Consider the following 25,904-nt stretch of genomic DNA (forward strand, 5'->3'; position numbering starts at 1 on the left):
TATTGTATGGCTATCCGGATGTTAGAGCATCCTTCTCTAGGATCACTAAGGGCGTGATTGGTAGCCTTGATGGAGCCGTCCAAAGCGTCATCTGGCACCATGTCATGTACTATCTCTGTGTTTGGTTCCCTGTGTCGAACGAAATCGATGCATCGGACCATGCATTTGACGCCCCTGGTGCAGGCTCACAGCGTACCCAGAAATTGGGCTTCCCATGCGAGCCGGGATGGTGTGGTGCGACGCGTGGCCTAGGGACCCATGTGTCATACACTCAAAACTCACATCCATACATGTAACCAAACAAGATGCCATCTCATACTGGACCAACAACAAAGAAAACCAAACACGACTGAGTGCACGGTTTGAGCATGCATTTCACCATCCTAGACCGGCTCTCCATCCCGACTCCCTCTCACCCAAGTAACCAATCACGCCCTAAGCGAATCCTTCTGAACCCTGCACCGTTGGGCAAGTAAGATCTTGTCTCTCTTAAAATAAGGTTGCTCCCTCATCCATCGACCTACCCCTTATATGACTATCAGTTCAAGGAAGCTATCCTCATCTCTTGCATGTTTTCCCGGTTGGCATGGACATTGATTTTTTTCAAAAGCTTAACTTGTATGCAATGGCGCCCACATACCTCTACAGGCAGTGCTCTACGTATGTCTGTTGTCAATATTTGTGCTTCATGTATGTGTGCATATATTAATCGACAGAACGGTTTCTCAGCAAGGATGAAGTACCCAACATTTTGCTTGTTTATTTCTATTTTGAAACATATATATTGAAAACTTTCCTCATTTGAAATACAGTTTTTTTACTATTTCCTACGTTTTTCCAGTGAGAATGAACTGATTCTTGTAAAATTCTCATATAATTTCTGTAAATTTTTTGTGTTCTAAAAGGGGGGGTCTAAGTAGGAAGTTTACTTGAAAAATTTTATTGAAAACTAAGCTTCTTCCAAAAAAAAAATCAGAGAAAATTGATCTAAAAAGAGGAGAAAATTGATCTAAAAAGAGTATGTGGGGTTTTTTTTTTTTGCGGAAGGAGAAAAGTAGACAGGTACGAAGAACTGATTTCAGGAAAGGAATCCAATCTATCCAACCTGATCAACATTGGCCTACAGACTTTGGTGGATTTTATACTAACAGTGTTTCGATGGCATGTAATGACTTGCTGACCTGCCGCCGAACTTTCCCCCGGTCACAAAAGAGAACCGTTCCGGATCTCGTACAATCTACATGTCACATGTCTAAATCGGTCATCAAATTACTTCGCTAAAATGAACTAATCTGGCTCAAGTACTGAAATGATTAAACAAGGTGGTCAAACAAGTCCAGAAACAAATATTTGATCATCTGTAAAGTTTCTTTACCAAAATGTGCTAGATTGGGAGAAGAAAGATACAGAGGACCTACCAAAAGGACACAAGAAACGGGCGCATGCAATGATCAGGCACGCCTGTAAGAGGTAACAAACTTCCCGGCACGCCATAACGCAGAATATCTGACCGGTCCTCTGTGACCAACCTGACCACCATGTTTCGTTGTACAAACCAAATAACTGAATAAGCACCAGTCAACCATCAAGCATTATTTCTGGAGGCCCAGCATGACTTAGGCCTGATTTAGTTCCTAAAAATTTTCACCCCAAACTATCACATCGAATCTTGCAGCACATGCATGGAGTATTAAATATAGACGAAAAAAAAACTAATTACACAGTTTGGTTGGAAATCGCGAGACGAATGTTTTAAGACTAATTAGCCCATGATTAGCCATAAGTGCTACAGTAACTAACATGCGTTAATGACAGATGAATTAGGCTTAATAAATTCGTCTCGCGGTTTCCAAGCGAGCTATGTAATTAGTTTTTTTATTAGTATCCGAAAACCCCTTCCGACATCCCCGAAACATCCGATATGACATCCAAAAATTTTCATTTCGCGAACTAAACGCAGCCTTATGCATACCTTTTATCGCAGTATAAGTAGTTGAAGAACTAAACAGGCTTGTCCCAGCATCTCGCTAATCACACTGAACGAGTTTACTAAGGGCAGGAGAATGCTGTTTTAATACAATTAAACATGGAGGATGATGAAAAGAGAAAAAAATTCACTGCTATGCAATGCTGAATAAACAAAGATATGGTACAATTTGTCTAAGTATGAGAATAAACAAACCATTGAAGACGAACTACCAATTTGATTTCACTGAGAGATAAACGACAGGTCTGTACACAGAGTAACACATTCTAAATTCCATCAAATCTAACCATATGTGACTACATCAAGGTTCTCTGTTTCAGTAGGGATGCGACGGAAGAGCCAGCACCACCTAAGATAATACTGTAGGGAGGTCTACCTTTTGAAGGATGGGAGTTCAGAAGCTGTTATAATAAGGTGACTAAATAGAGGAATGAAAGAATGACAGCTCTTGCGTTTAGCATTCAGATAATCTTCATGCCGCTGGCCTGCGTTTCCTCTTATAAACCCGTTTAGGGGAACGAGGAGCTACAGCATCAGCACTGTTGATATTTTTAACACGATCATTCATGGGTTGCTCTTTCAGTGGTTGACTGTTAATTGGTGTTGCACCTGTTTCCGAAATAACTTGGGTGTTTGGAGACCCACCTATACTAATCTGCCTCCTCAAACGCAATATCTCACCTTTGGCTGTGGCCAATTCTTCTTCAAGTTTCTTAGACCTTACTTCAAAACTCTCCCTCTCAGTCCCAAGCCTTTTTATGGTATTCTGAGCATCTTCCATGTTTTCCTGAGCTTCAACTGTTCTTTTCTTTTGCTCCTCAAGGGACTTTGATAGCATCTCTTTCTCCTCTTTAATAGCAGAAATCTTGGACTTAGTTGTTTCCAGCTGCTTAGACAGAGATAGTGTACTCTTAGTCACCTCACTTAGTGATCTAGTGGCCTCATCCAAGTCTACTTGAAGACCTTTTCTTGATTCAGACACTATCACTGATTGTTTCACCAAAGCGTCAAGCTCCATGTTTAGAGTAGCATTGATTTTACGCTCTTTAACTAGCTCATTTTGCGTGGACTCTAACTGCTTATATGCATCCAGCAATTCTTTATTAAGGTCACTATGTTCTTCTGAAACCGAAAGTAACTGCTTCGAGGTGACCTCGAGTTCTCCTTGTGACTTTTTAAGTACCTCCCTCACTGATGCCAGCTCATCTGAAAGACTTGCAGAAACTGACTCTGCCTGCTCTATTTTGTTAGCCAGAGCTTGCCTCACTTCACTGGCCTCATCTGTTAATTTTGAAATCTGAGTCATCAAGTCCTGATTTGATCTCTTTACTTGATCAAGCTCTTCAGAGAGTTTAAACACCTCATTTTTGGAATCTCTTAGTGCCTCTTCAGTGGACTGAACAAGGTCTGACAAACTTTTCCTGGCAACAACTTCATTATCTAGTATTGTTCTGGTGGTGTCCAATTCATTGTTCAACTCGGCTATTCGAGTTTTGTCTTTGCTAGAGTCACTCAATGCAGCAGAAAGTTTTTCTTCAAGCTGATTGAGCTTATCATCTTTCTGAAATAATAGTTCAGAATCGTGAGAAGCCCTCTCTTCAGAAGCGGTTTTCAGGTATGTATACTGAGTCGCTAAAGCACTTACTTTTTCTTCCACTTCACCCTTTTCAGTGTATAATGTTTGAACTTTCTCATTCAGTGAGTTAATAAGTGACGCCTTTGATTTAAGATCATCTTTAGCTGTATGAACATCTTTCTCCAGTTGCTTTATTTGGGAATTTGCCTGCTCTAGGTTCTCTTTAGCTTGATTGTAGATCACATTCAGGTTCTCGTGGTCCTTTTCCTTGGCAGAAAGTGATGAGCTCAGCTCCCTGATGTGTTCCTCCTTGCCATTTACCTCTTGGTTAAGTAGATTTACCTTGCCATGCAAAATATCGAGCACTTCAATATTTTCCTTCAATTTGCCTTCAGACAAATGTTTGTCTTCCTCTGCTTCTGCAATACTGTTCTTAAGCCGATCTATCTCAAGGTTAAGCTGCTCTACTAGCTCCTTCTCCCTTTGAACTTCCTCAGTTAAAGATGTTACGGTTCTTCTAGATGAAGCCAACTGATCCTGCAGCAAGGCTTCCTCCTCCTGAAACTTTCTAGCTTCTTTCTTCAGTTTTACTTGTTCATCCAATATTCTTTTCTCATAGTTTTCCCTAAGCATCGACATTGCTGCCTCGTTTTCAACCAATTTAGTCTCCATCTGGGTAACAGAAAATTAGATTAATCAAATGGGAATCCTATCCATGAATTTAATTTATAGATATATAAAATTCTAAGATAACTTTTGACAAATAATCTCAACACAGTGAAGTCCCTTCTAGTATTCCACAACAGTGCACAATTAACTTTTCCAGTACTATATTGACCATTGAGACAACTGATGCTGCATCCTAAGGTTCATGATGACTTATATCCTATAAACTTCTTGCTCATATTACCATGCTACATGAGTTGCTTGTTTCTTCATCTCAATCAACACAATACTTGGAGCAAAACACTTCAAAAGAGTCTACACGACAAAGCCTATGAAGATATCAGTATCACAGGTGCTAAGTAAAATCCAAAACTTATGCCATGATAAATTAGGTAATAGATACTTGTAGCAAAAACAGCAAATGGCTCTCCTGCATGTTCGAGTAAAAAAAAAACAGTAAATATGCAATAATCAAAAGACAAGATTCTCGTCGAGGGTGTGGGTGTATAACTAGACCACCCAGGTTTCAAGTCCTCAGTGCCTATTTTCTTAATCAAATTCCACCTAGTTCCTCCTAGGTTGGTCTAATTTTTTTACGGTGCCGCTGTGTAAGGGTGGGGCAGGGGTTCGGGGGTTTTCTGGGCCTGCGTGAGAAGGTCTTCTTCTTAATGCAATGCCTGGGGGTGGTCATACCCTTGCAGGTCCAGTTTTTTTTTCTGGGAAAAGAATTGAGGAAAGTTGGCCAATTACGAATCTGATGGCATGTCTGACAAATTAGCACCACAATTCTCATATGCCCTAAATATATGGCGAAGTGACTAAATGAATGAACAATCGTCCTTGTGATCAAAGAAGAATCACTAGCTTGTAGCTCATGACGTCATAAGGTAATCTGGTAGTGTACATTTTTTTACATGCATACAAGATTTAGGTTGGAAAACCAGTACTAGATTGCAACACCTGGTTATTTCTTCAGCGCAATTTTTTTTATTTCTGTGAGCAATAACGCTGTAGACTTTGTCCTCGCAAGAAGAAAGGACAAACGAGCATGCTTGGATTGCAAGGTGATACCAGGGGAGTGTGTTGTTTCTCAACATAAGCTTTTGGTGGCAGATTTTCGTTTTCAGGTGCGTGCCCGTAGGGATAAAGAAGCTAAGATTGAAAGAACAAAGTGGTGGAAACTGAAAGGGGAGACGTCAGAAGTATTTAGGGAAAGGGTTATCAAAGAGGGCTCTTGGAAGGAAGAAGACGACATAAACAACATGTGGGACAAGATGGCAACCAACATTCGGAAGGTAGCCTCAGAGGTGTGTGGAGTAACCAAAGTAAGGGGACGCGAGGCTAAAGATACTTGGTGGTGGAACGAGGAAGTCCAAAGGGCTATTAAGGAGAAGAAAGAATGCTATAGACGCTTGTACCATGACAGGAGTGTGGACAACATAGAGAAGTACAAGGTGGCAAAGAAGACTGCAAAGCGAGCTGTAAGTGTGGCAAAGGGTAGAGCGTACGAGGATCTTTACCAACATTTGAGTACGAAGGAAGAAGAGAAGGGCATTTATAGGATGGCTAGGGTTCGTGAGAGAAAGACACGGGACTTCAACCAAGTTAAGTGCGTTAAGGATAAAAGGGAGCATCTCTTGGTGAAGGAGGATGAGATCCAACATCGATGGCAAGAGTATTTTGACAAATTGTTCAATGGTGAGAATATGGACACAACCTTTCAGTTGGATGACTCTTTTGATGACACCAATAGGCGCTTTGTGCGGAGAATCCAAGAATCTGAGGTCAGAGAGGCGTTGAAAAGGATGAAAGGAGGTAAGGCGATGGGACTGGATGGTATCCCAATCGAGGTGTGGAGATGCCTCGGGGACATAGCTATAGTATGGCTAACCAAGCTGTTCAACCATATTTTTCGATCGAACAAGATGCCTGATAAATAGAGGAGAAGTATATTGGTACTGATCTACAAGAATAAAGGAGATATTCAAAGTTGTACGAATTACCGGGGAATTAAGTTGATGAGCCATACTATGAAGCTATGGGAGAAAGTTATCGAGCATCGCTTGAGAGCAATAACGCGTGTCTCTATGAACCAATTTGGTTTCATGCCCGGAAGGTCAATCATGGAAGCCATTTTCTTAGTAAGACAAGTTATGGAGCGGTATAGGGAGAAGAAGAAGGACCTACACATGGTTTTTATTGACTTGGAGAAGGCTTATGATAAAATACCAAGGAATGTTATGTGGTGGGCTTTGGACAAACATAAAGTCCCAACGAAGTACGTCGGGCTCATTAAGGACATGTACAACAATGTTGTGACTAGAGTTCGAACAAGTGATGGAGACACGGATGACTTCCCGATTAGGATAGGACTACATCAAGGGTCAGCTTTGAGCCCTTATTTGTTTGCTTTAGTGATGGATGAGGTCACAAGGGACATACAAGGGGACATCCCTTGGTGTATGCTTTTCGCGGACGATGTAGTGCTAGTTGATGAAAGCCGGACAGGAGTGAATCAGAAACTGGAGTTATGGCGGGAGACTTTGGAGTCCAAAGGTTTTAGACTCAGTAGAACTAAAACTGAGTATATGAGATGTGACTTCAGCACTACTATTCGGGAGGAGGAAGATATTAGTTTGGAAGGTCAAGTGGTGCCTAGGAAGGATACCTTTCGATATTTAGGATCAATGCTACAGAGAGACGGGGATATTGATGAAGATGTTAGCCATAGAATCAAAGCAGGATGGATGAAGTGGCGGCAAGCATCTGGTGTCCTATGTGACAAAAGGGTACCACAGAAACTAAAAGACAAGTTTTATAGGACGACGATTAGACCTGCTATGTTGTATGGTGCAGAATGTTGGCCTACGAAAAGACGACATGTTCAACAACTAAGTGTCGCGGAAATGCGGATGTTGCGTTGGATTTGCGGTCATACAAGAAGGGATCGAGTTCGGAACAATGATATACGTGAGAGATTAGGGGTAGCGCCAATTGAAGAAAAGCTTGTCCAACACCGGTTGAGATGGTTTGGACATGTGCAACGGAGACCTTCAGATGCACCGGTGCGTAGTGGAATCCTAAGTCAGGATAGTAACGTGAAGAGAGGCAGAGGAAGACCGAAGTTGACTTAGGTAGAGTCAATAAAAGGAGACTTGAAAGGATGGAATATACCCAAAGACTTAGCCTTAGATAGGAGTGCTTGGAAGACAGCTATTCACGTGCCTGAACCTTGATTGCTTCTGATGGGTTTCAACTCTAGCCTACCCCAACTTGTTTGGGACTTAAAGGCTTTGTTGTTGTTGTTGTTGTTGCTGTGAGCAATAACGCGGGTCTCTATGAATCAATTTGGTTTTATGTCCGGAAGGTCAACCATGGAAGCCATTTTCTTAATAAGACAAGTTATGGAGCGGTATAGGGAGAAAAAGAAGGACCTACACATGGTTTTTATTGACTTGGAAAAGGCTTACGATAAAATAACAAGGAATGTTATATGGTGGGCTTTGGACAAACATAAAGTCCCAACGAAGTACGTCGGGCTCATTAAGGACATGTACAACAATATTGTGACTAGTGTTCGAACAAGTGATGGAGACACAGATGACTTCCCGATTAGGATAGGACTACATCAAGGGTCAGCTTTGAGCCCTTATCTGTTTGCCTTAGTGATGGATGAGGTCACAAGGGACATACAAGGGGACAACCCTTGGTGTATGCTTTTCGCGGACGATGTAGTGTTAGTTGATGAAAGCCGGACAGAAGTGAATCAGAAAATGGAGTTATGGTGAGAGACTTTGGAGTTCAAAGGTTTTAGACTCAGTAGAACTAAAACTGAGTATATGAGATGTGACTTCGGCACTACTACTCGGGAGGAGAAAGATATTAGTTTGGAAGGTCAAGTAGTACCTAGGAAGGATACCTTTCAATATTTAGGATCAATACTACAGAGAGACGGGGATATTGATGAAGATTTTAGCCATAGAATCAAAGCAGGGTGGATGAAGTGGCGCCAAGCATCTGGTGTCCTATGTGACAAAAGGGTACCACAAAAGTTAAAAGGCAAGTTTTATAGGACGACGATTAGACCTGCTATGTTGTATGGTTCATATGTTGGCCTACGAAAAGACGACATGTTCAACAGATAAATGTCACAGAAATGCGTATGTTGCGTTGGATTTGCGGTCATACAAGAAGGGATCGAGTTCGGAACGATGATATACATGATAGATTAGGGGTAGCACCAATTGAAGAAAAACTTGTCCAACACCGGTTGAGATGGTTTGGACATGTCCAACGGAGACCTCCAGAGGCACCGGTGCGTAGTGGAATCCTAAGCCAGGATACTAACGTGAAGAGAGGCAGAGAAAGACCGAAGTTGACTTGGGTAGAGGCAATAAAAGGAGACTTGAAAGGATGAAATATACTCAAAGACTTAGCCTTAGATAGGAGTGCTTGGAAAACAGCTATTCACGTGCCTGAACCTTGATTGCTTCTGCTAGGTTTCAACTCTAGCCTACCCCAACTTGTTTGGGACTTAAAGGCTTTGTTGTTGTTGTTGCATATGAAATTTAATGTGCAAATTCTGAAGCAGTGAAGGATAAAAGTATAATAATTTCATAGAGTGATTATAGATGCATACAGATGAGATGATCGACTGCAAGGCCTTCTTTTCCTGTTGAGAAGTACCAAGAAGTCCAGCGAAAACACCAGAAGCAATAACTGCAATTGCATTTAGGAGACCTGCAAGTGGATTTCTTGCTGGTTGTCCTTGCTCATCAGGCTGATGTAGTTCTTCCCGAGGCTCCTCAGGCTGAGTTACATCAGCCTTTTGAATATCTGTTCTATCTGAAAGGAGAACAATGACAACCATTAAAGTTTTTCAACTCATAATTAGGTACGCTGATGGATGAAATATTGCACATGCCCGCACGGCAACAGGGGGTGTTGGAACCATTAATTTCTCAATTACTTTAACAATGGGATCGTTTTGCCACCAAAACAGCTATGTTAACATTTATCATCAATCCGAACCAAAACCATACTAGGACATACCAGCGTTGTGGAATCCAAATGTGGTTCGCAGACAGAGAGGCTACCGACAAGCAATTAGTGAGTATAGGGATGATTAATTGGGATCATACACTAGTTTGATGCTAATATATGCATATATTTGATGATAATACTTATCTCAAAAAAAAATCTGAATACCTATTACTACGGAAATTAGGTACAATATCAATTAGATAACTTATACTGCACAATTAATTTAGTGAACTAGAAACGAAGCAAGCTATAAATGGGCAACAATAGTTCTCTATCAAAGAGGGCACTAACGCCATCAGCGGCTGACCAAACTTTTTGACAACACTGCAAGTCTGCAACTCTGTAAAAGACTAAGGGTGTGTTTGGTTTGAGGAAGGAGTGGTCCATCATCTTCTCACTACTTTTTTGTTTGGTTTGTGGAATAGAATGGGTTGATCCACCACCACCTTATCTCTCACAAACTAGAAGTTATTAGTATAGGCATGAGGGGATTCGTTCCAACAAAATCATGGGATGAACTCATGATGCACCACCCATCTAGGATGGGGTGGTTACTCAAACCAAACGCATGGTAAATGCTGTCATGGACTAGCTATGTATGTGGGCTATCATGGTGTCTTGGGCTGATTTACATTATTAAATGGGTTATATAGCTGATTACATGGAAACTAGAAGATTGTTCACTTTTCATGTGGCTGAATTGGTGGTCCAGAACAGTATACCACTCCGGCTTGTATATGCGTGACAGTCTGGCTGCCTATCCATCTAATCAAACAATTAAATGGTGCTACATATTAATTTCAACAGACACATAGGGGTCAAAACAGGATGAAAATTCCAGTCCCCACCGACACTGTTAACATTTTTTTCCCAGCCACTCCTTGTTACTTACCGCCTGTGACCGGAAGGTCCCGGGTTCGAGTCGCGGTCTCCTCGCATTGCACAGGCGAGGGTAAGGCTTGCCACTAACACCCTTCTCCAGACCCCGCACAGAGCGGGAGCTCTCTGCACTGGGTACGCTCTTTTTAGCCACTTCCTGTTACTTCAGGAAAACCTGAAAACGGTTCTAAACCGGTAAGCAGCTGGCGAAAGCAGTATTAAAAGGGAGGACCCTTTTCGGGACCATTCTTGGGTTCCCGTTTTGCACCATGAAGTTCCCACCGGTATTCCCGTTTACCTATGCTTGAGGCGTGCATGCAAGAGCACAGCTGTTTGTCTCTCCACACCATTGCTAGCTTATTTTATAACTCCTCTCGCACATGACTAACTAAAGTGGGCTAGGTAGGACTAACTGCAGGAGGAATAGAATTGGGTGGAATTGGATTATTTGCATTGAGCCTATTGGGCGGTATATATATAGAGATTGCATGACTTGGAGGTCAAGCCAGTACACGGGATTGTAATGTGTGGCAATCCCAAGCAGAGGAGTGGTGATGTGTTGGAGCCCCAATCGTAGGTGATGGCCACAGTCGGCGTAGGCCATAGGGTAACATATGGGCAGAGGCGTGCAAGAACCACATGCGTATGCGGGAGTCCCCTGGAGCGCCACGTGCTGCACTACATCACAGTCATGGTGAAGATGCCAATGTAGTCGATGTCGGGGTAGAGATGTGTGAAGACAACGGCGCCGAACAACGCAAACCGATCTTAGATCGGAAAAACAAAAGAAACGTCGATCAACGACCAGCGAGAGAGAAAACCTCAATCAACGGATTGGGAAAAGACTCTAGGGCAGCCGATCAACACAATCGGCAACGCGAGCCTTAGGTACGGGCAGGGGCAGCACTGCCCCGACAAAGATCCTCATGGATACTCTCCCCTGGGGCATACGTACAAGTGGAAGCTTTAGGGTTTGTGGCCTAGAATTTAAACTTAAACTCGTGATACCATGTATAGGAGGAATAAAATTGGGTGGAATTGGATTATTTGCATTGAGCCTCTTGGGCGGTATATATAGAGATTACATGACTTGAAGGCCAACTAGCCAAGCCGGTATATGGGATCGTAATCCCATCTAACGCTATCCTAGTCGTGATATACTAACACTAACCATCCCCTGGCTTCCTTGTGGTTGTGGGAACATGAACGTGCACTGGAGAACACAAGGGAGTCGGTTGGGCCTCTCTACAGCTGCTGTTGACCCACTAACAAAATGGACAGGCACACCAAAGAAATTGGCATTCACCAGTCATTGATTATACTTTATTTTTCAATTAAACCTCCTTTCCTTCTTTGTCCTGTTAAACTGGTACTTTCGATTTTTCTTATATACATGCCATTCATGGAAAGATGCGGTCTTTTTTCCCAGCATCAGTGATGATAACTAGACCAACACGCTGTGTCGATTTAAAATTATATTGTGTGAATACAAACTATTATTGTGTAGTCATGCTTAGTTTAACATTTGAGGAGATCGTATCATTATTTGTTTCCAATTTCAATTATCAGGTCCTGACCGTTATAGACATGTTTCCGTACGAATTGCTCTGTTTCCTATATCACGAAATACCGCTTATGCTTTCCCGGCTGGCCTTCCTGTTTCCGATTCCGTTTTCAGGTAAAAATATGAAATTGAAAGTGGTTAAAGGCTTCTCCCAACTGTTTTCATCCTTAATGGCACATACAATAGTGCAACTATTGGTTCCAAGCAAATATTAATGAGTTTGTAATTCTCAATCTTTACTCATGCACTAGCCGCATAAAAGCATCAGAGCACTGAGTGATCCATTTAAACAAAATTCTATGCACCGTGATTCATGGCATCCCAAAGTTATGGCTATGACATGTGCTCTGCTCTATCTAGTTCATACATGGTCCAGAAAACATGCCAAGACTCAACTCCATTGAGTTACTTTTTGCACAAGAAATTTAATAGAATACTTCTATGGCTGAACTAAATAGTTTGTCCTGGACATAGCAATATATCAATAGAACATCATCATCACTGGAATACCAAATCCTACGACACCAAATATGGAGATTGTGTCCAGTTTCAGATATTATTCTTTTGCACAGATAGTATAGTTTGTTTTTCTGGAAAGTTCATAGGCCCTCCATGGACAAATGCACTGCTGACCTTAACAAAGAGTCAATGACAAGTATTTTACAACTACTACGATAAAGAGAAATATGCTAGAAAATACAAATATGCATCCTCGCCATATCAGGTGGAACCAGATGGGGGCATGAGTTTCCAAAACCAAATGCATAGCCATTAGCCAGTATCAATACGTCAAGGTCCTAACTAGGATCACAGCCAGAATACAGTTAACACTAAAGAAGAGATCTATACACACCTGATTGTTCAATCCAAGATAAATTGGCAGCGTTAATGTATGACACTTTAATTAATGCTACATAGTATTTGCCCTACATATGCTTATACAGCACCAGTAACATGCAACCACTTTATGTGTTTAATAAAAATCCTTTTCATTCGATGTTTTCCAATGCACATACTTTACGTTTTACCCTTATCAACTATATATCTCCATGCAAGCTTTTTGAAAAACTGAAAACACAACTTATTCATAATAACTATGGGCCTGGTACAGCTTATAAGCTGCTTATGGCCAAAATAAGCTGAAATCAACAGCCAAACGCCACGCTTTTCAGCAGCTTATTCTGACCACGCTTATTCCCACAGCTCTCATTTGTACTAAAAAGCAGAAGCTGGATCAGACCAGCTTATTTTGACTACCGCTTTTACTCTATTTGTGCAGCTTATCTGGGAAGCGCTTCCCAGATAAGCTGTACCAAACAGGGCCTATGTTGGTAACAGCGTGGAAATTAAAAAGCTTCCAAAGTTGCCAAACAATGAAGGTTCACAAAACGATAAAAGGCAGTCCAGATCCAGATAATAATAAAGACCTAAGGTATGGACACTTTTAGTGGTGTCCTGTGTTGCATGGATCTCAACAAACAATGACGGAATAGTAAGAGAAGGAAGAGGGAAGTTTTACTAGGTGTAGATTCCAATAAGGTTGGCAACGATGCCTACTAGATGAGCTACTGGACGTTAGGAACTAACTGGTATCAAAAGGATGGCTCAAGGCCTGGGTGTAATGTCCACTCAGTCCTCAAGCAAGCAGGGTTGAAGGACCTCATGGCAAACTTTGAGCTTAACGAAGTTGACACGATTTAAACCAGCGACCAAACAGCATGTAGTATTGTAGGTCCAAAGTGATTATGGCAAACTCCGCCTATGTTGTCTCAACATAGTAGGTCCCAAGCCCTGGTAAAGGAGAAGGGTTGTGTTAGGCGTGGCGAGCCAACGTTAAATCTAGCCATTCTAATGGAGATGAAACCCGAAAGAAAATCGTTGGGGCGTAACCCTCTTAGCGACGCGCCATATCGGAACCCGGGTATGATGTTAAATGAGCAAGGGCCGGGTCGTCACCCCCGTGACGCGCCGTGTCGCGATCTGGGCACGGTGTCAAGTGATCAAGGATCAGGTCGTCGCATCATTAGTGGCGCGCTACATCGGCGCCCGGGTGTAGTGAAAAATGAGCAAGGGCAAGAGTATTTTGACAAATTGTTCAATGGTGAGAATACGAACACAACCTTTCAGTTGGATGACTCTTTTGATGACACCAATAGGCGCTTTGTGCGGAGAATCCAAGAATCTGAGGTCAGAGAGGCATTGAAAAGGATGAAAGGAGGTAAGGCGATAGGACCGGATGGTATCCCAATCGAGGTGTGGAGATGTCTCGGGGACATAGCTATAGTATGGCTAACCAAGCTGTTCAACCATATTTTTCGATCGAACAAGATGCCTGATAAGTGGAGGAGAAGTATATTGGTACTGATCTACAAGAATAAAGGAGATATTCAAAGTTGTACGAATTACCGGGGAATTAAGTTGATGAGCCATACTATGAAGCTATGGGAGAGAGTTATCGAGCATCGCTTGAGAGCAATAACGCGTGTCTCTATGAACCAATTTGGTTTCATGCCCGGAAGGTCAACCATGGAAGCCATTTTCTTAGTAAGACAAGTTATGGAGCGGTATAGGGAGAAGAAGAAGGACCTACACATGGTTTTTATTTACTTGGAGAACGCTTATGATAAAATACCAAGGAATGTTATGTGGTGGGCTTTGGACAAACATAAAGTCCCAACGAAGTACGTCGGGCTCATTAAGGACATGTACAACAATGTTGTGACTAGAGTTCGAATAAGTGATGGAGACACGGATGACTTCCCGATTAGGATAGGACTACATCAAGGGTCAACTTTGAGCCCTTATTTGTTTGCCTTAGTAATGGATGAGGTCACAAGGAACATACAAGGGGACATCCCTTGGTGTATGCTTTTCGCGAACGATGTAGTGCTAGTTGATGAAAGCCGAACAAGAGTGAATCAGAAACTGGAGTTATGGCAGGAGACTTTAGAGTCCAAAGGTTTTAGACTCAGTAGAACTAAAACTGAGTATATGAGATGTGACTTCAGCACTACTATTCGGGAGGAGGAAGATATTAGTTTGGAAGGTCAAGTGGTGCCTAGGAAGGATACCTTTCGATATTTAGGATCAATGCTACAGAGAGACGGGGATATTGATGAAGATGTTAGCCATAGAATCAAAGCAGGATGGATGAAGTGGCGGCAAGCATCTGGTGTCCTATGTGACAAAAGGGTACCACAAAAGCTAAAAGGCAAGTTTTATAGGACGACGATTAGACCTGCTATGTTGTATGGTGCAGAATGTTGGCCTACCAAAAGACGACATGTTCAACAGATAAGTGTCGCGGAAATGCGTATGTTGCGTTGGATTTGCGGTCATACAAGAAGGGATCGAGTTCGGAACGATGATATACGTGATAGATTAGGGGTAGCACCAATTGAAGAGAAGCTTGTCCAACATCGGTTGAGATGGTTTGGACATGTCCAACGGAGACCTCCAGAGGCACCGGTGCGTAGTGGAATCCTAGGCCAGGATAGTAACGTGAAGAGAGGCAGAGAAAGACCGAAGTTGACTTGGGTAAAGGCAATAAAAGGAGACTTGAAAGGATGGAATATACCCAAAGACTTAGCCTTAGATAGGAGTGCTTGGAAGACAGCTATTCACGTGCCTAAACCTTTGCTTCTACTGGGTTTCAACTCTAGCCTACCCCAACTTGTTTGGGACTTAAAGGCTTTGTTGTTGTTGTTGATGCAATCGGTTGGGTTTCTACACGTCTATATTGGTCCAGAAATCAGAATGGCATGCTCCATTTACGCGGGAAAAATTAGCATCGCAATTGCACAGGCCATTCAGCAGTTTATTTAGAGCGGGGAACTTATTAGTATCTACGAATCTCACAAATTTATCAGATTTAATAAACCAAAAAAATTACGCATATCATCCTAGCAACAAGGGGGTGTCGAAACGAGGTTTACTACTACTAAAGAGAGTATACAATTTACGCGGGAAACTTAGCATCGCAATTGCACGTGTCATTCAGCAAGTTTATTTAGGCCTTGTTTGGATGCATGTGTATCCATCTCAATCCACATGTGTTGTAGTGGAATGGAATGAAATTTAGTTTAATTCCACTCTAATCCACTTCAACACATGTGGATTGAGATGAATACATGTACATTCAAAAAAGGCCTTAGAGGGAGGAGGGGAGGTATCATATTAGTATCTACGAATCTCACAGATTTTTATCAGATATAATAAAACCAATAAAATTACACATATCATCAGCAACAAGGGGGTGTCGAAATGAGGTTTACTACTACTAAGAGATTCTACAATTTACGCGGGAAACTTAGCATCACAATTACACAGTCCATTCAGCAAGTTTATTTAGACCTTGTTTGAATGCATGTGTATCCACCTCAATCCACATGTGTTAGAGTGGAATGGAATGAAATTTAGTTTAATTACACTCCAATCCACTTCAACACATGTGGATTGAGATGAATACATGGCATTCAAACAAGGCCTTAGGGGGGAACGGGGCAACAAGGGGGTGTCGAAATGAGGTTTACTACTGCTAAGAGATTCTACAATTTACGCCGGAAACTTAGCATCACAATTACACAGCCCATTCAGCAAGTTCATTTAGAAGGGGGAAAGGTACCTTATTAGTATCTACTACTACTAATCTCACAGATTTTATCAGATTTTTTAATAAAACAAAAAAAAATCACACATATCATCCTAGCAACAAGGCGTCAAGGCGAGTGTTGAAATGAGGTTTACTACTACTGACCAGTGACGAGATCAATCGACGAGCGCTGCGCCCTGGCCGCCGCCGCGGCGGCGTCGCGGAGGCGGAGGAGCGGGAGCACCGAGACGCCGACGAGGAGCACGGCCCTCCTCCGTGTGGCGTCGTCCGCAGCGGGGGAACGAGCGGCGCTAGACGCCGAGGCAAAGACTGCGGTAGCCACCCGCCCGGCGCCGCTGCCGCGGCGACCGCGGGGTGGAGGGAGAAGGGCAGGGCGGGGCGGCTGCGCCACCGGCGGCGAGAGTAGGAGGTGGTGGTAGCCCATGCCGGCGTCGCAGTCGCAGTCGCAGTCGCAGACACCCAAAAAAAACCCTACCACCCACCCCTCGCCGGCCGCTGCTTTGCAAGTTGGAGCCGTGTGGTATCACGTGAGCATTCGTAGCAACGGAAATGGCAACCCGTTCTGCCTTCTGAGCTGGGATTTGGGGCTTGCCGGCTTGGGAGCAGCGGGGAGGGGAGTGGCAACGCGCAAGCTGAAGCGGAAGCGGAGCCGGAGGAGAAGGTTTCGGAACTGTGTCAGACTGTCGGGTTCTGGTTACGTGGGCTCTTCACGGGCCATGTGGGCTTTAGAAAAGGTTCGTCATAATAGGTCTGACCCATGGATGGGCACAACGCTACTAGACTGTCAACCGGGCCCGTTCTTAACATGAGAATTTTTGCTAAATGCTACGAAAATTCCTCTAAAAATACTACTTGTGTGAAAGATACTCCAACTTATTTGTAAACTGCCACACTCAACTTATTTGTAAACTGCCAGAAAAGACCATTCTCTATTTAAAGTACCTAAAATTTGACCAAATATATAGGTTAAAATATTAATAAATATAATATCAAATATGCATACTATAAAAATATATTTTATGATAAATATAATGATTCCTATTTTATATCATGAATATTGATGTTTTTTATATAAAATTAGTCGAACTTAAGACACTTTAAGTTTGGTATTGTGCTACAATTGCTAGAGTTCTATTGTTTTTCTAGAAGTAATTTCTATTTTATGACCCGACTTCATTCCCCGAATGAAACGCAAATTATGCTCTACAGAGTCTGCCAAACTGAAGTTTCTGCCACCAAATTCTTGTCGATCACATGTCTCCAGAAACATACTTGTATCCAAACGATCCAACCTCACAAACAGTGCAACCTGTAGCAAACAGACAACAAACCATTGATGTACCTGTGTCTGCTCCTGCCCTGCATCATTGCTCAGCGTTAGATCATTGCAAAATTTAGGCTGCGTAGGCACGGACATCTCTGAGTGGAACAACTACATCATGTTCGCTTGAACAGGGCGTACAATCTTGCAATAAGCCAGATTTTTTTTAAGCCTTGGACTCCTAGTGTATAAGGAGTAGCATTTATACTCTACAAATCACACTCACACCGCCACATATACATACACCCCTAGAACATACCCACCTCAAGCGTCCTTCTGGAGATCACCGAAGCCACACAAGCCTCGTAGAGGACGGGCACGTCATAGTCCCATTGTAGCGCCACGCGAGCCAGATATGTTTTAGCCTAGACTCCTAGTGTACAAGGAGTAGCATCTGTACTCTACATATCACACTCACACCACCACACATACGTACACCCCTAGAACCTATACACCTCAAGCGTCCTTCTAGAGATCACCGAAGCCACACAAGCCTCGTAGAGGACGGACACGTCATAGTCCCATTGTAGCGCCACGCGAATATCCAGAACCTGGATATATTCAGGGGAAAAAATCGGGAAAACCCCCGGTGCCACACCCGGCCGATCCGCAACTCGGATTCGAACGCAGGTGGGTGGCCTCCACAACGGGAGCACTCACCACTACGCTACAAGCGCGTTAGCGCAATAAGCCGGATTTTTTTTAGCATGGGATTCCTAGTGTATAAGGAGTAGCATTTATACTCTACAAATCACACTCACACCACCACACATACGCACATCTCTAGAACCTATACATCTCAAGCGTCCTCCTGGAGATCACCGAAGCCACACGAGCCTCATAGAGGACGGGCACGTCATAGTCCCATTGTAGTGCCACGCGAGCCGAATTTTTGTTTAGCATGGACTCCTAGTGCCCGTTTAGTTGCATTTCATTTTGCAAAATTTTTCAAAATTCCCCGTCACATCGAATCTTTGAACGCATGCATGAAGCATTAAATATAAATAAAAAATAAAACTAATTACACAGTTTAGACGAAATTCACGAGACAATCTTTTAAGCCTAATTAGACTATGATTGAACACTAATTGCCAAATAACAACCTAATTAGACTATGATTTAACACTAATTGCCAAATAACAACGAAAGTGCTACCGTACCATTTCGCCAAAAATTTCGCTAACTAAACAAAGCCCTAGTGTACAAGGAGTAGCATATGTACTTTACATATCACACTCACTACCACACATACACACACCCCTAGAACATATACACCTCAAGCGTCCTTCTAGAGATCACCGAAGCCCAAGAGGACGGACATGTCATAGTAGCGCTGCTCGAATGTCCGGAACCTGGATATATTCAGGAAAAAAATCAGGGAAAAACCCCGGTGCCACACCCGGCCTCGAGAGTAGAAACGGCAGATTTCGCAAAGCAGCTCAATGCCATTATCAAAAAATGTTATTGCAACTTACAGCACGCAAACATCTTCATTGCTGCTCAGGAAGAAACCAAAGAAATGGAATGAAAATTGGGGAACTTGCATTGCCAATAGCCTCAGGGCCAAAATTACAATGCTAACGGCAGGCAAGCTCTCCGTTCTAAAGGCCGAGAGGTCATGTCTCGGCAAATTCTAGATGGAGCCTCAGTTCTAATAAAATGACCAATGCCACCGAATGTCCAAATGCTGGAATATAACTTACAAAACCAGCAAACCCGATGATGGCCGTTGTGAAAACTGCGACAATTGACATTATTATTGATCAGCTACACTGGCTCGCGGGATTCAGGGGTAGTGGACGTCAACTGGGGCAGCCAGCACAACCAGCTCAGCGATGAATATGTCATCGTTGAAGGAAGATGATGAGCCAGCCGAGCTAAGGGAGGACACAGCTGTTGTGATGTTCTCTTCCTCTTCAGTAAGGCCTTCCTGATCCCTGCAGTTCCTACTGCAGAATGCCTTCTCACCACTGCAAAAGACATTCAGCAAATTGTTCAGTGTTCTTGGTTCTTTCTATGATTATGGAACATAACAGATGAACATGCTGCTATGCAAATGCTACCCGTTTTATTTACACTGAATTCTTTGTGTCGAGAAATGCAATGCAAAACTGAATCATAAGTCAGATTCTTCAATCAGTCTATCCAGTTCAGGATGCTTGTCTACCAATCAATAACACATTCAGATGCAGAATATATGACAAATAGCACATTCAGATGAAAAACATATGAAAATTCTCAAAGAGAAACCACATCACAGATGAATAACAATCATTAGTTTGGATTCACTGTCGTCATAACAAAAGGTTGACGAGATCGCATCAACATACCGATAAATGCAGGAGTCATTGCCATCCAGCTTCTTCTTGCAAGAGACGCAGGAGCTCAAGAACTCCTCGCCAGGCTCGCCGTCATCGAAGCACTTGACCAGCCAGTAGGACTCTGCTCCTTCCTTGACTTCCATGGCGTCCACGCCATCACCAAGAGTGCAGGGGCTCCAAGATGCAGTCCCCAAAGATGCGAGTGGTCTTCGGGTTCGGACCGTGCGCGATGATGCAGGTGTAGTCCTCCGACTGCTCCGCCTCCGTCGCGGACACGGACCCGACGTACCGGCGCGGGCCGCCGATGGACGCCGGCAGGGAGCCCGGCGCGGGGAACTTGCCAAGATCGGCATGGTGGCTGCTCGCGCCGGGCGGAGCGCCGCCGGGCACGGTGACCTCTGGACCAGACTTCACATCCCCGTAGGACCGGCTGCACGGCACCGGATTGCAGCTGGCGGCGGCGGTCCCCACATTCCCGAGCTCCGGGGACGCGTGGGCGCAGTCTCTCGGCTGGGTGGTGGTGAGGGGCTTGGCGAGGCGTTGCGGCAGCTTGAACGGCTGCCGCGCCTGGGGCCCGAACAGGCGGTTGTTGGAGGCCGCGGCGGGTTCGGCGAGGGCGTCGTCGTCGACGAGGCCGCCGAGGCCGAGGCGGTGCGAGTCCCAGCTCCTGGTCCTGGGCGAGCGCGGCGAGAGGAGCAACGAGCCGCCGAGCGCGGCGAAGGGCGCCCTGAGGTCGAGCGGCGACGTCGGGCTGCGCGCCGCCGTCGGCGAGTCGCAATCCGGCGCGGCGCGGCACCTGGACGGCCCGCCGAGACCGACCAGCAGCCTGGGCACGGCGAAGAGCCGCGGCCTCCCTGCGCCCACGCCCACGCCGGCGCCGGAGCCGTCGTCCGCCGCCACCCTCCTGAGCAGCATTCTCGCGCGCGTGCGTCAGCTCCTGGAGAGCACGCGAGCGGAACAGAGATCAGTCCGGCCCTGGCCCGTCCTCCAGAATAATCAGGGGGCACCGAGAGGCGAAGCGAAGCGAAAATCTAAACCGCCCGCTACGAAACGCCAAAAATCAGTGCCAGCCAGCACGAGCCAAGAAGCGCCGGAAACTCCAGGACCAGCACGAGAACAAGGCGGCGCAAGAGGACAAGGCGAACGGCAACGGGGAGATAAAGCCGGATGAGGAGGAATCTCTCATCGCCAACTTGCGATTGCGAGCAAGAAAACTGTCAAGAAAAGCAGAGACGTCGTCCCACCCCACCTGATCAGCTGCTCCGTTGCTGTTCCCTTCCCGTCCTCGCCCTTCTCCCTCTTGCGGCTTCCCTCTCTACCGCAATGCTGGAGGGGAGAGACGGAGAGGAAGGAGGAGCGGAGGTGGTAAAATGCCACTGCGTCACCACTGCCCCCGCTGCTCAATGCCTCTCTTGAATTCCTCCCCTCTCTGGCTCTCTCTCGCTTTGGCGTGCAGCGCATCAAAAACCGGAGCAGGGGAGGCAGAAGAGAGCAGTGAGGTGACGGGTGGTGGGCTGCCTGCGGCTGCGCCTGCGCCTGGGATTGCTTCTGAAATACTCCACTCCACCACCACCTTCTCCGCGCCCTCGCTCCGCCCATTCATGATAGTCAGCCGAGGGTGCAGTAGGCTTGCTAGGCACGCTCCATAGGCCGGCGGAGCTACGCACGCTACGCGTACGGTATGAACACGGCCGGCGGAGCTGCTCCTGTACTGTGCTCCCTTCCTACTTAAAAAAATGAAGTCGTTTTGATACGGCTTAGATCACATATTAAGAATATAAATTATGAATAGTTTTTAAGTGGTTGAGTTTGGAGATGTATAAAATTATACGTATAGATTTATTTTAAAAAATATTTTTATAAAAAATTACATATATTATTTTTTGATAAATATTTTTATAAAAATAAATAATCAAAGATACGTTTTGAAAACGGTGTTGCTGTAAAAAAACTTATTTTTTTAAGCACGGAGGGAGTACGTACGTACGAGCCTCTGCACCCATTTGACCAGAGCACAAATGACATTACCACCGTCCACTTCCCTCCCTGTGCTGTGACCACGGCCCACTCCACGGGCGCGGAGGCATTTTGGACGGCCGTGATGGCAGGAAAAGGAACGATCTGACGGTGCAGGAACGGGACGCGTAGCCTTGTTGGCCCTGCGGGTGCTGCACCTGGACTGGACGTTCCCCGTGTGGTGGGGCCCATATGGCGGGTGGGAGGAGATCTCGCGCTATCCAGTTCCAGTCCACGAGCAGGGAGCCGTACGACTACGCTTTTATTGGCACTGCGATGGCCCACCGCCGTCGGTGACAAACGCGGGCCCCGCCCTGGCAGGGGGCCTACGGGATTCCTTGTGCCTTCTCTTCTTAGACTATCTTCAACGGCTCAAACTCAAATACAAGACCCATTCTAAGAATTAGGTCATGAACAGTCACTAGGTCACCCACCCAAAATTTCTTTTTTCCAACAGCGAACCCAAAATTTCCTCTCTAGAAACAAAATATCTACCGCCTGCTCCTCATTCCTCTCCTTCGAACTCTTCAGAAATCTCTCCCTCTCTCCATGATCGGCGACGGTGCACACACGCGTGCACGCGCACTCCCTCCCTCTCCCGATGTGGCAGTGCACCGGCCGGCCTCCAGCGTGGCGGCGCGCCCGGTTGGGCCTCGGCGGCGGCTAGCCCCCTCCTCTCCCCTCTCCTCCTCCGGCCGTGCGTCTCTCTCTCTCCGTCGGCCCCCGCGGTGCTCGCCCGCCGGCGCACCGGTGCGGCCAGGCCTCGGTGGTGTTCGCAGCCGCGACCGGGCCTTCGTGGTGCCCGTCCCCCGGCACAGGCGCAGGAGCCCCTTCCTTGGCCAGCGGCGCTAGGGCGAGCGCGCCCCCTGGCGGCGGCCCTGGGCGAGCGTCCCCTCCCCTGGTGCGGCGACGCCCACCACTACGGACGCAAGATTTTTGCGTCGTTTCTCCTCAACGACGCTTTTTTGCGTTCTTGCCGGCCTCGGACCCAAAATGGGTTCTTTGTATGGGTCTTCTGTTGGAGCGTGATTTTAGATATGCAAAGTACTGTGCGACACCGATTTTGCGTTTGGGTGTCTCTATTGGAGACACGCTTACCCCTTCTCTGTTTCTATTTGCGTGGGTAGTTAGTTTACTGTATTTGAGCACGGGCAAAGGTGGCGGAAACCAGCAAGGATGGCGTGCACATGTAGGGCATGATGAGTCTAGGGATATAGCAGCACAGTACAAGTAAGCGCATTGTCATTTGTAAATGAGCAGCCATTCACCGAGATTATTTTTTAACAACATCATCTCTATATTGTAACACCCTCGGTGTTACATTGTACTATTTTTGCTAAAACACTGCATGAGCATCATACTTGTTTGTGGATGCGTGTAATATAGTGATGTACATAACTTGAAACGTTCGTCGGAAACACGAAACAAATGTTACATTTCATGTCGCTTTACATCGTTAGTATGATAAGCAAATTTTTATCGGATAAAAATGTTGTAGAACGTTTATGCGAGATTTAATAAAGTTTGTAGTACATGCTTCGTAGTCGATGATGGTGCGGTCGAGGACGAGGATAGCTAGCTAGTACATCCAGTAGGTCAGGATTGAAATTTGACGCGAAACCGTTCGGAGTTACGTCATTCCACGTAAGTTTAAAAATGGGTCGTACCTGTCAACACTCACCACACACGCACGCAAGCGCACTGCGTCCGGACTCTGGCGGCTTTGCCTCGACATCGCGTCGCGCGGTACTCCGGTCACGCTACACGCCACCCATCATCGCGCCCGGCACTAGTCCCATTGACTCATGTGGCTGCACGCGCAGGGGACGACCACCTGCTTCGCCATCACTTCGGCATCATGTTGCGCTAGTGTTTCCTTTGTCCGGTGTCGTCTGCTGTGCCACAGCACCGAGCTTCATCGGCTTGCGGGTTCGGCCGTGCGGACAACCGCCTGGAGCACGCCTCCCTGATCCCGTCATCATGTGCTCGAGTACGTTGCGTTGACGATCACGGCTATGCCGAGCCATGCCGTGCCAGAACCCCCTGTCCTCGCTATAGCCATGACCGGTAGGACCTCCTTCCTTCAATTCGCCATGACTGCAGCACTATAATCAAATTTGTCGCATCCTCAGCTCCGCTAGGTAGCCAGCAACTCAACTGACCCCACCTCACCGCTTGTAGCGCTACACTGTGCCTCAACTTTGGAAGTGTAGCTCCGTCGGGTCCATAAGACCGGGGTGGCCTGCGCCGTCGATATGCCACACAACCAAAGCTTACCATTTCAATTCATTGCACTGCTAGCCTCTCCCCCAGCTACTTATCGCCCTGCTCACCTCATTCGAAGCTCCACCGCTGTGTAGCGTCCTCTCCGCGACCGGCGAACCACGCGCGAGCAGAGCAAGTAGAGCAGCCGGCGGTGCGTACTATTGTTATTAGCTTGTTGACGTCAGCCTAACGTCATCCCTGCGTCACACATGTTTTAGGGTCATTTTCGTGTAGGAAGATAAATCAGTGAATACACCAGAAATACGCCGCAGCGTCCACCGCTGCGCTAGGACCGTCTGCGCGCCCATGCCCCCGCCGTGGGCCAGCCTACCGCGTAGTGCTCGGTCTGTTGCCGTGCTCGGGCCACGCTGCTGCTGCTGGGCCACGCTCGCGCCGCTCGCGCGCGCTCGTCGCTGGGCCACGCTTGCGCCTGTGTCCACGCCCGCCTGCTGGGCCACGCTATCGCTGCTGGGCCACGTCGCGCGACGCCAAGCGAGCCGCGCTGCGCGCAGGCGGGAAACCGGGGTGGGCCGAGCCAAACCGAGTGGGCCACGTAATAGAATGGTTTTTCTGATTTCCAGTAAGATAGGAAGTGTTTATTCAATAAAGGTTTTTAGCTAAACTTTGATAAATTGTAGTAAATTGTGTAGTTGTCCAAAAATAGTGAAACCAAGTTTGTTAGGTTCACAAAAATGCCCTCTATTCGTTAGTGTAGTTAGTTCACAGTTAGCTATTGTGATGCTAGGTTCGTGAAGTCAAAATAGAAAAACTTAATATTAGTTAGCTTAATGTTGTACGAATTCTTGTGGCAAATCGGTAATAGTTTTAGCTTTGAACATTTTATAGTAGGTTCACTAGGATATTATGTACTTGTTGTAAATTTTATAGCTTTAGAACGAGTTGCTAGATAAAATAGTTATTACACTTGCTTTATCGTATATATCGTAAATCAGCATTAGGAGTAAGAATATCTATAGTTGCTATAATAATAATGAATGTCATATTTCAAACTTGTTATCAGATAGCTTAGCACCGTGGTCGGTAGCACTAGCTTAGTAGGTAAATTGATGTACTATTATTTTAAGAGTTGTTGTTGTTATATTCCTATGCATTGCATCGTTATTTCATGCATGTAGATCACGAGCTAGTAGACTTCGTGCCCGTCAGCGAGCCGGAGTACGACGAGGTGATCGAGGAGTACAAGGAGGAGATCTTCGTGCAAGAGGGAGCCCAGGAGCCTGTTGGTGCTGACCTTACTGACCCGTCGCTTGCCCAAGGCAAGCCCCGGTGTATAACCCCTATTTTAATGATCACTATATATATATATATATATATATATATATATATATATATATATATATATATATATATATATATATATATATATATATATATATATATATGTGTGTGTGTGTGTGTGTGTGTGTGTGTGTGTGTGTGTGTGTATGTGTGTGATGTGCATTTAAGTTACAGGCATTTTATGGAAACTATATACATAAATATATCTACCCATAAGTCCTACTAGTACAGGTCGAGTAGCTGCTATGCTCAGGATATCGGTAGCGTGAGTAACCTGTCGTTACTCGCAAATAGGTAATAAAATATGATCACTCATGATAAAATAGTGGGAAGGAAAATGGTGATCGGGCAGGGA

At 45.3% G+C, this 25,904-nt stretch overlaps 1 protein-coding gene and 1 pseudogene across 2 annotated transcripts; both read right to left on the minus strand.

The window, feature by feature from the left end:
• Positions 1 to 2,154: 2,154 nt before the first annotated feature.
• Positions 2,155 to 16,976, minus strand: LOC136518819 (MAR-binding filament-like protein 1). Of its 2 annotated transcripts, none has more exons than XM_066512507.1 (3): positions 16,472 to 16,976; positions 8,869 to 9,065; positions 2,155 to 4,235 (listed from the first exon to the last, which is right to left on the minus strand). In XM_066512507.1, the coding sequence occupies exons 1-3, from the start codon at positions 16,749 to 16,751 to the stop codon at positions 2,460 to 2,462; spliced, it is 2,253 nt and encodes a 750-aa protein (XP_066368604.1). In that variant the 5' UTR covers positions 16,752 to 16,976; the 3' UTR covers positions 2,155 to 2,459. The 2 variants fall into 2 exon arrangements, with proteins under 2 accessions (XP_066368604.1, XP_066368603.1); XM_066512506.1 differs by having other exon boundaries at positions 8,869 to 9,074.
• A 2,116-nt stretch (positions 16,977 to 19,092) lies between these two features.
• On the minus strand, positions 19,093 to 21,195 carry LOC136518446 (FCS-Like Zinc finger 8-like; annotated as a pseudogene).
• Between the last annotated feature and the right edge of the window lie 4,709 nt (positions 21,196 to 25,904).

The sequence above is a fragment of the Miscanthus floridulus genome, chromosome 17, assembly GCF_019320115.1.
Source record: "Miscanthus floridulus cultivar M001 chromosome 17, ASM1932011v1, whole genome shotgun sequence".
Taxonomy (NCBI): Eukaryota; Viridiplantae; Streptophyta; class Magnoliopsida; order Poales; family Poaceae; genus Miscanthus; species Miscanthus floridulus.

Excerpts from the sequence above, each read along its gene's own strand:
- LOC136518819 (XM_066512506.1), bottom strand. The coding sequence starts at position 16,751 with ATGGGCTACCACCACCTCCTACTCTCGCCGCCGGTGGCGCAGCCGCCC. Across the intron at positions 9,075-16,471 it reads GTCGATTGATCTCGTCACTG|ATAGAACAGATATTCAAAAG; the intron begins GTCAGTAGTAGT and ends TTCTCCTTTCAG. Across the intron at positions 4,236-8,868 it reads TGCAGTCGATCATCTCATCT|ATGGAGACTAAATTGGTTGA; the intron begins GTATGCATCTAT and ends TCTGTTACCCAG.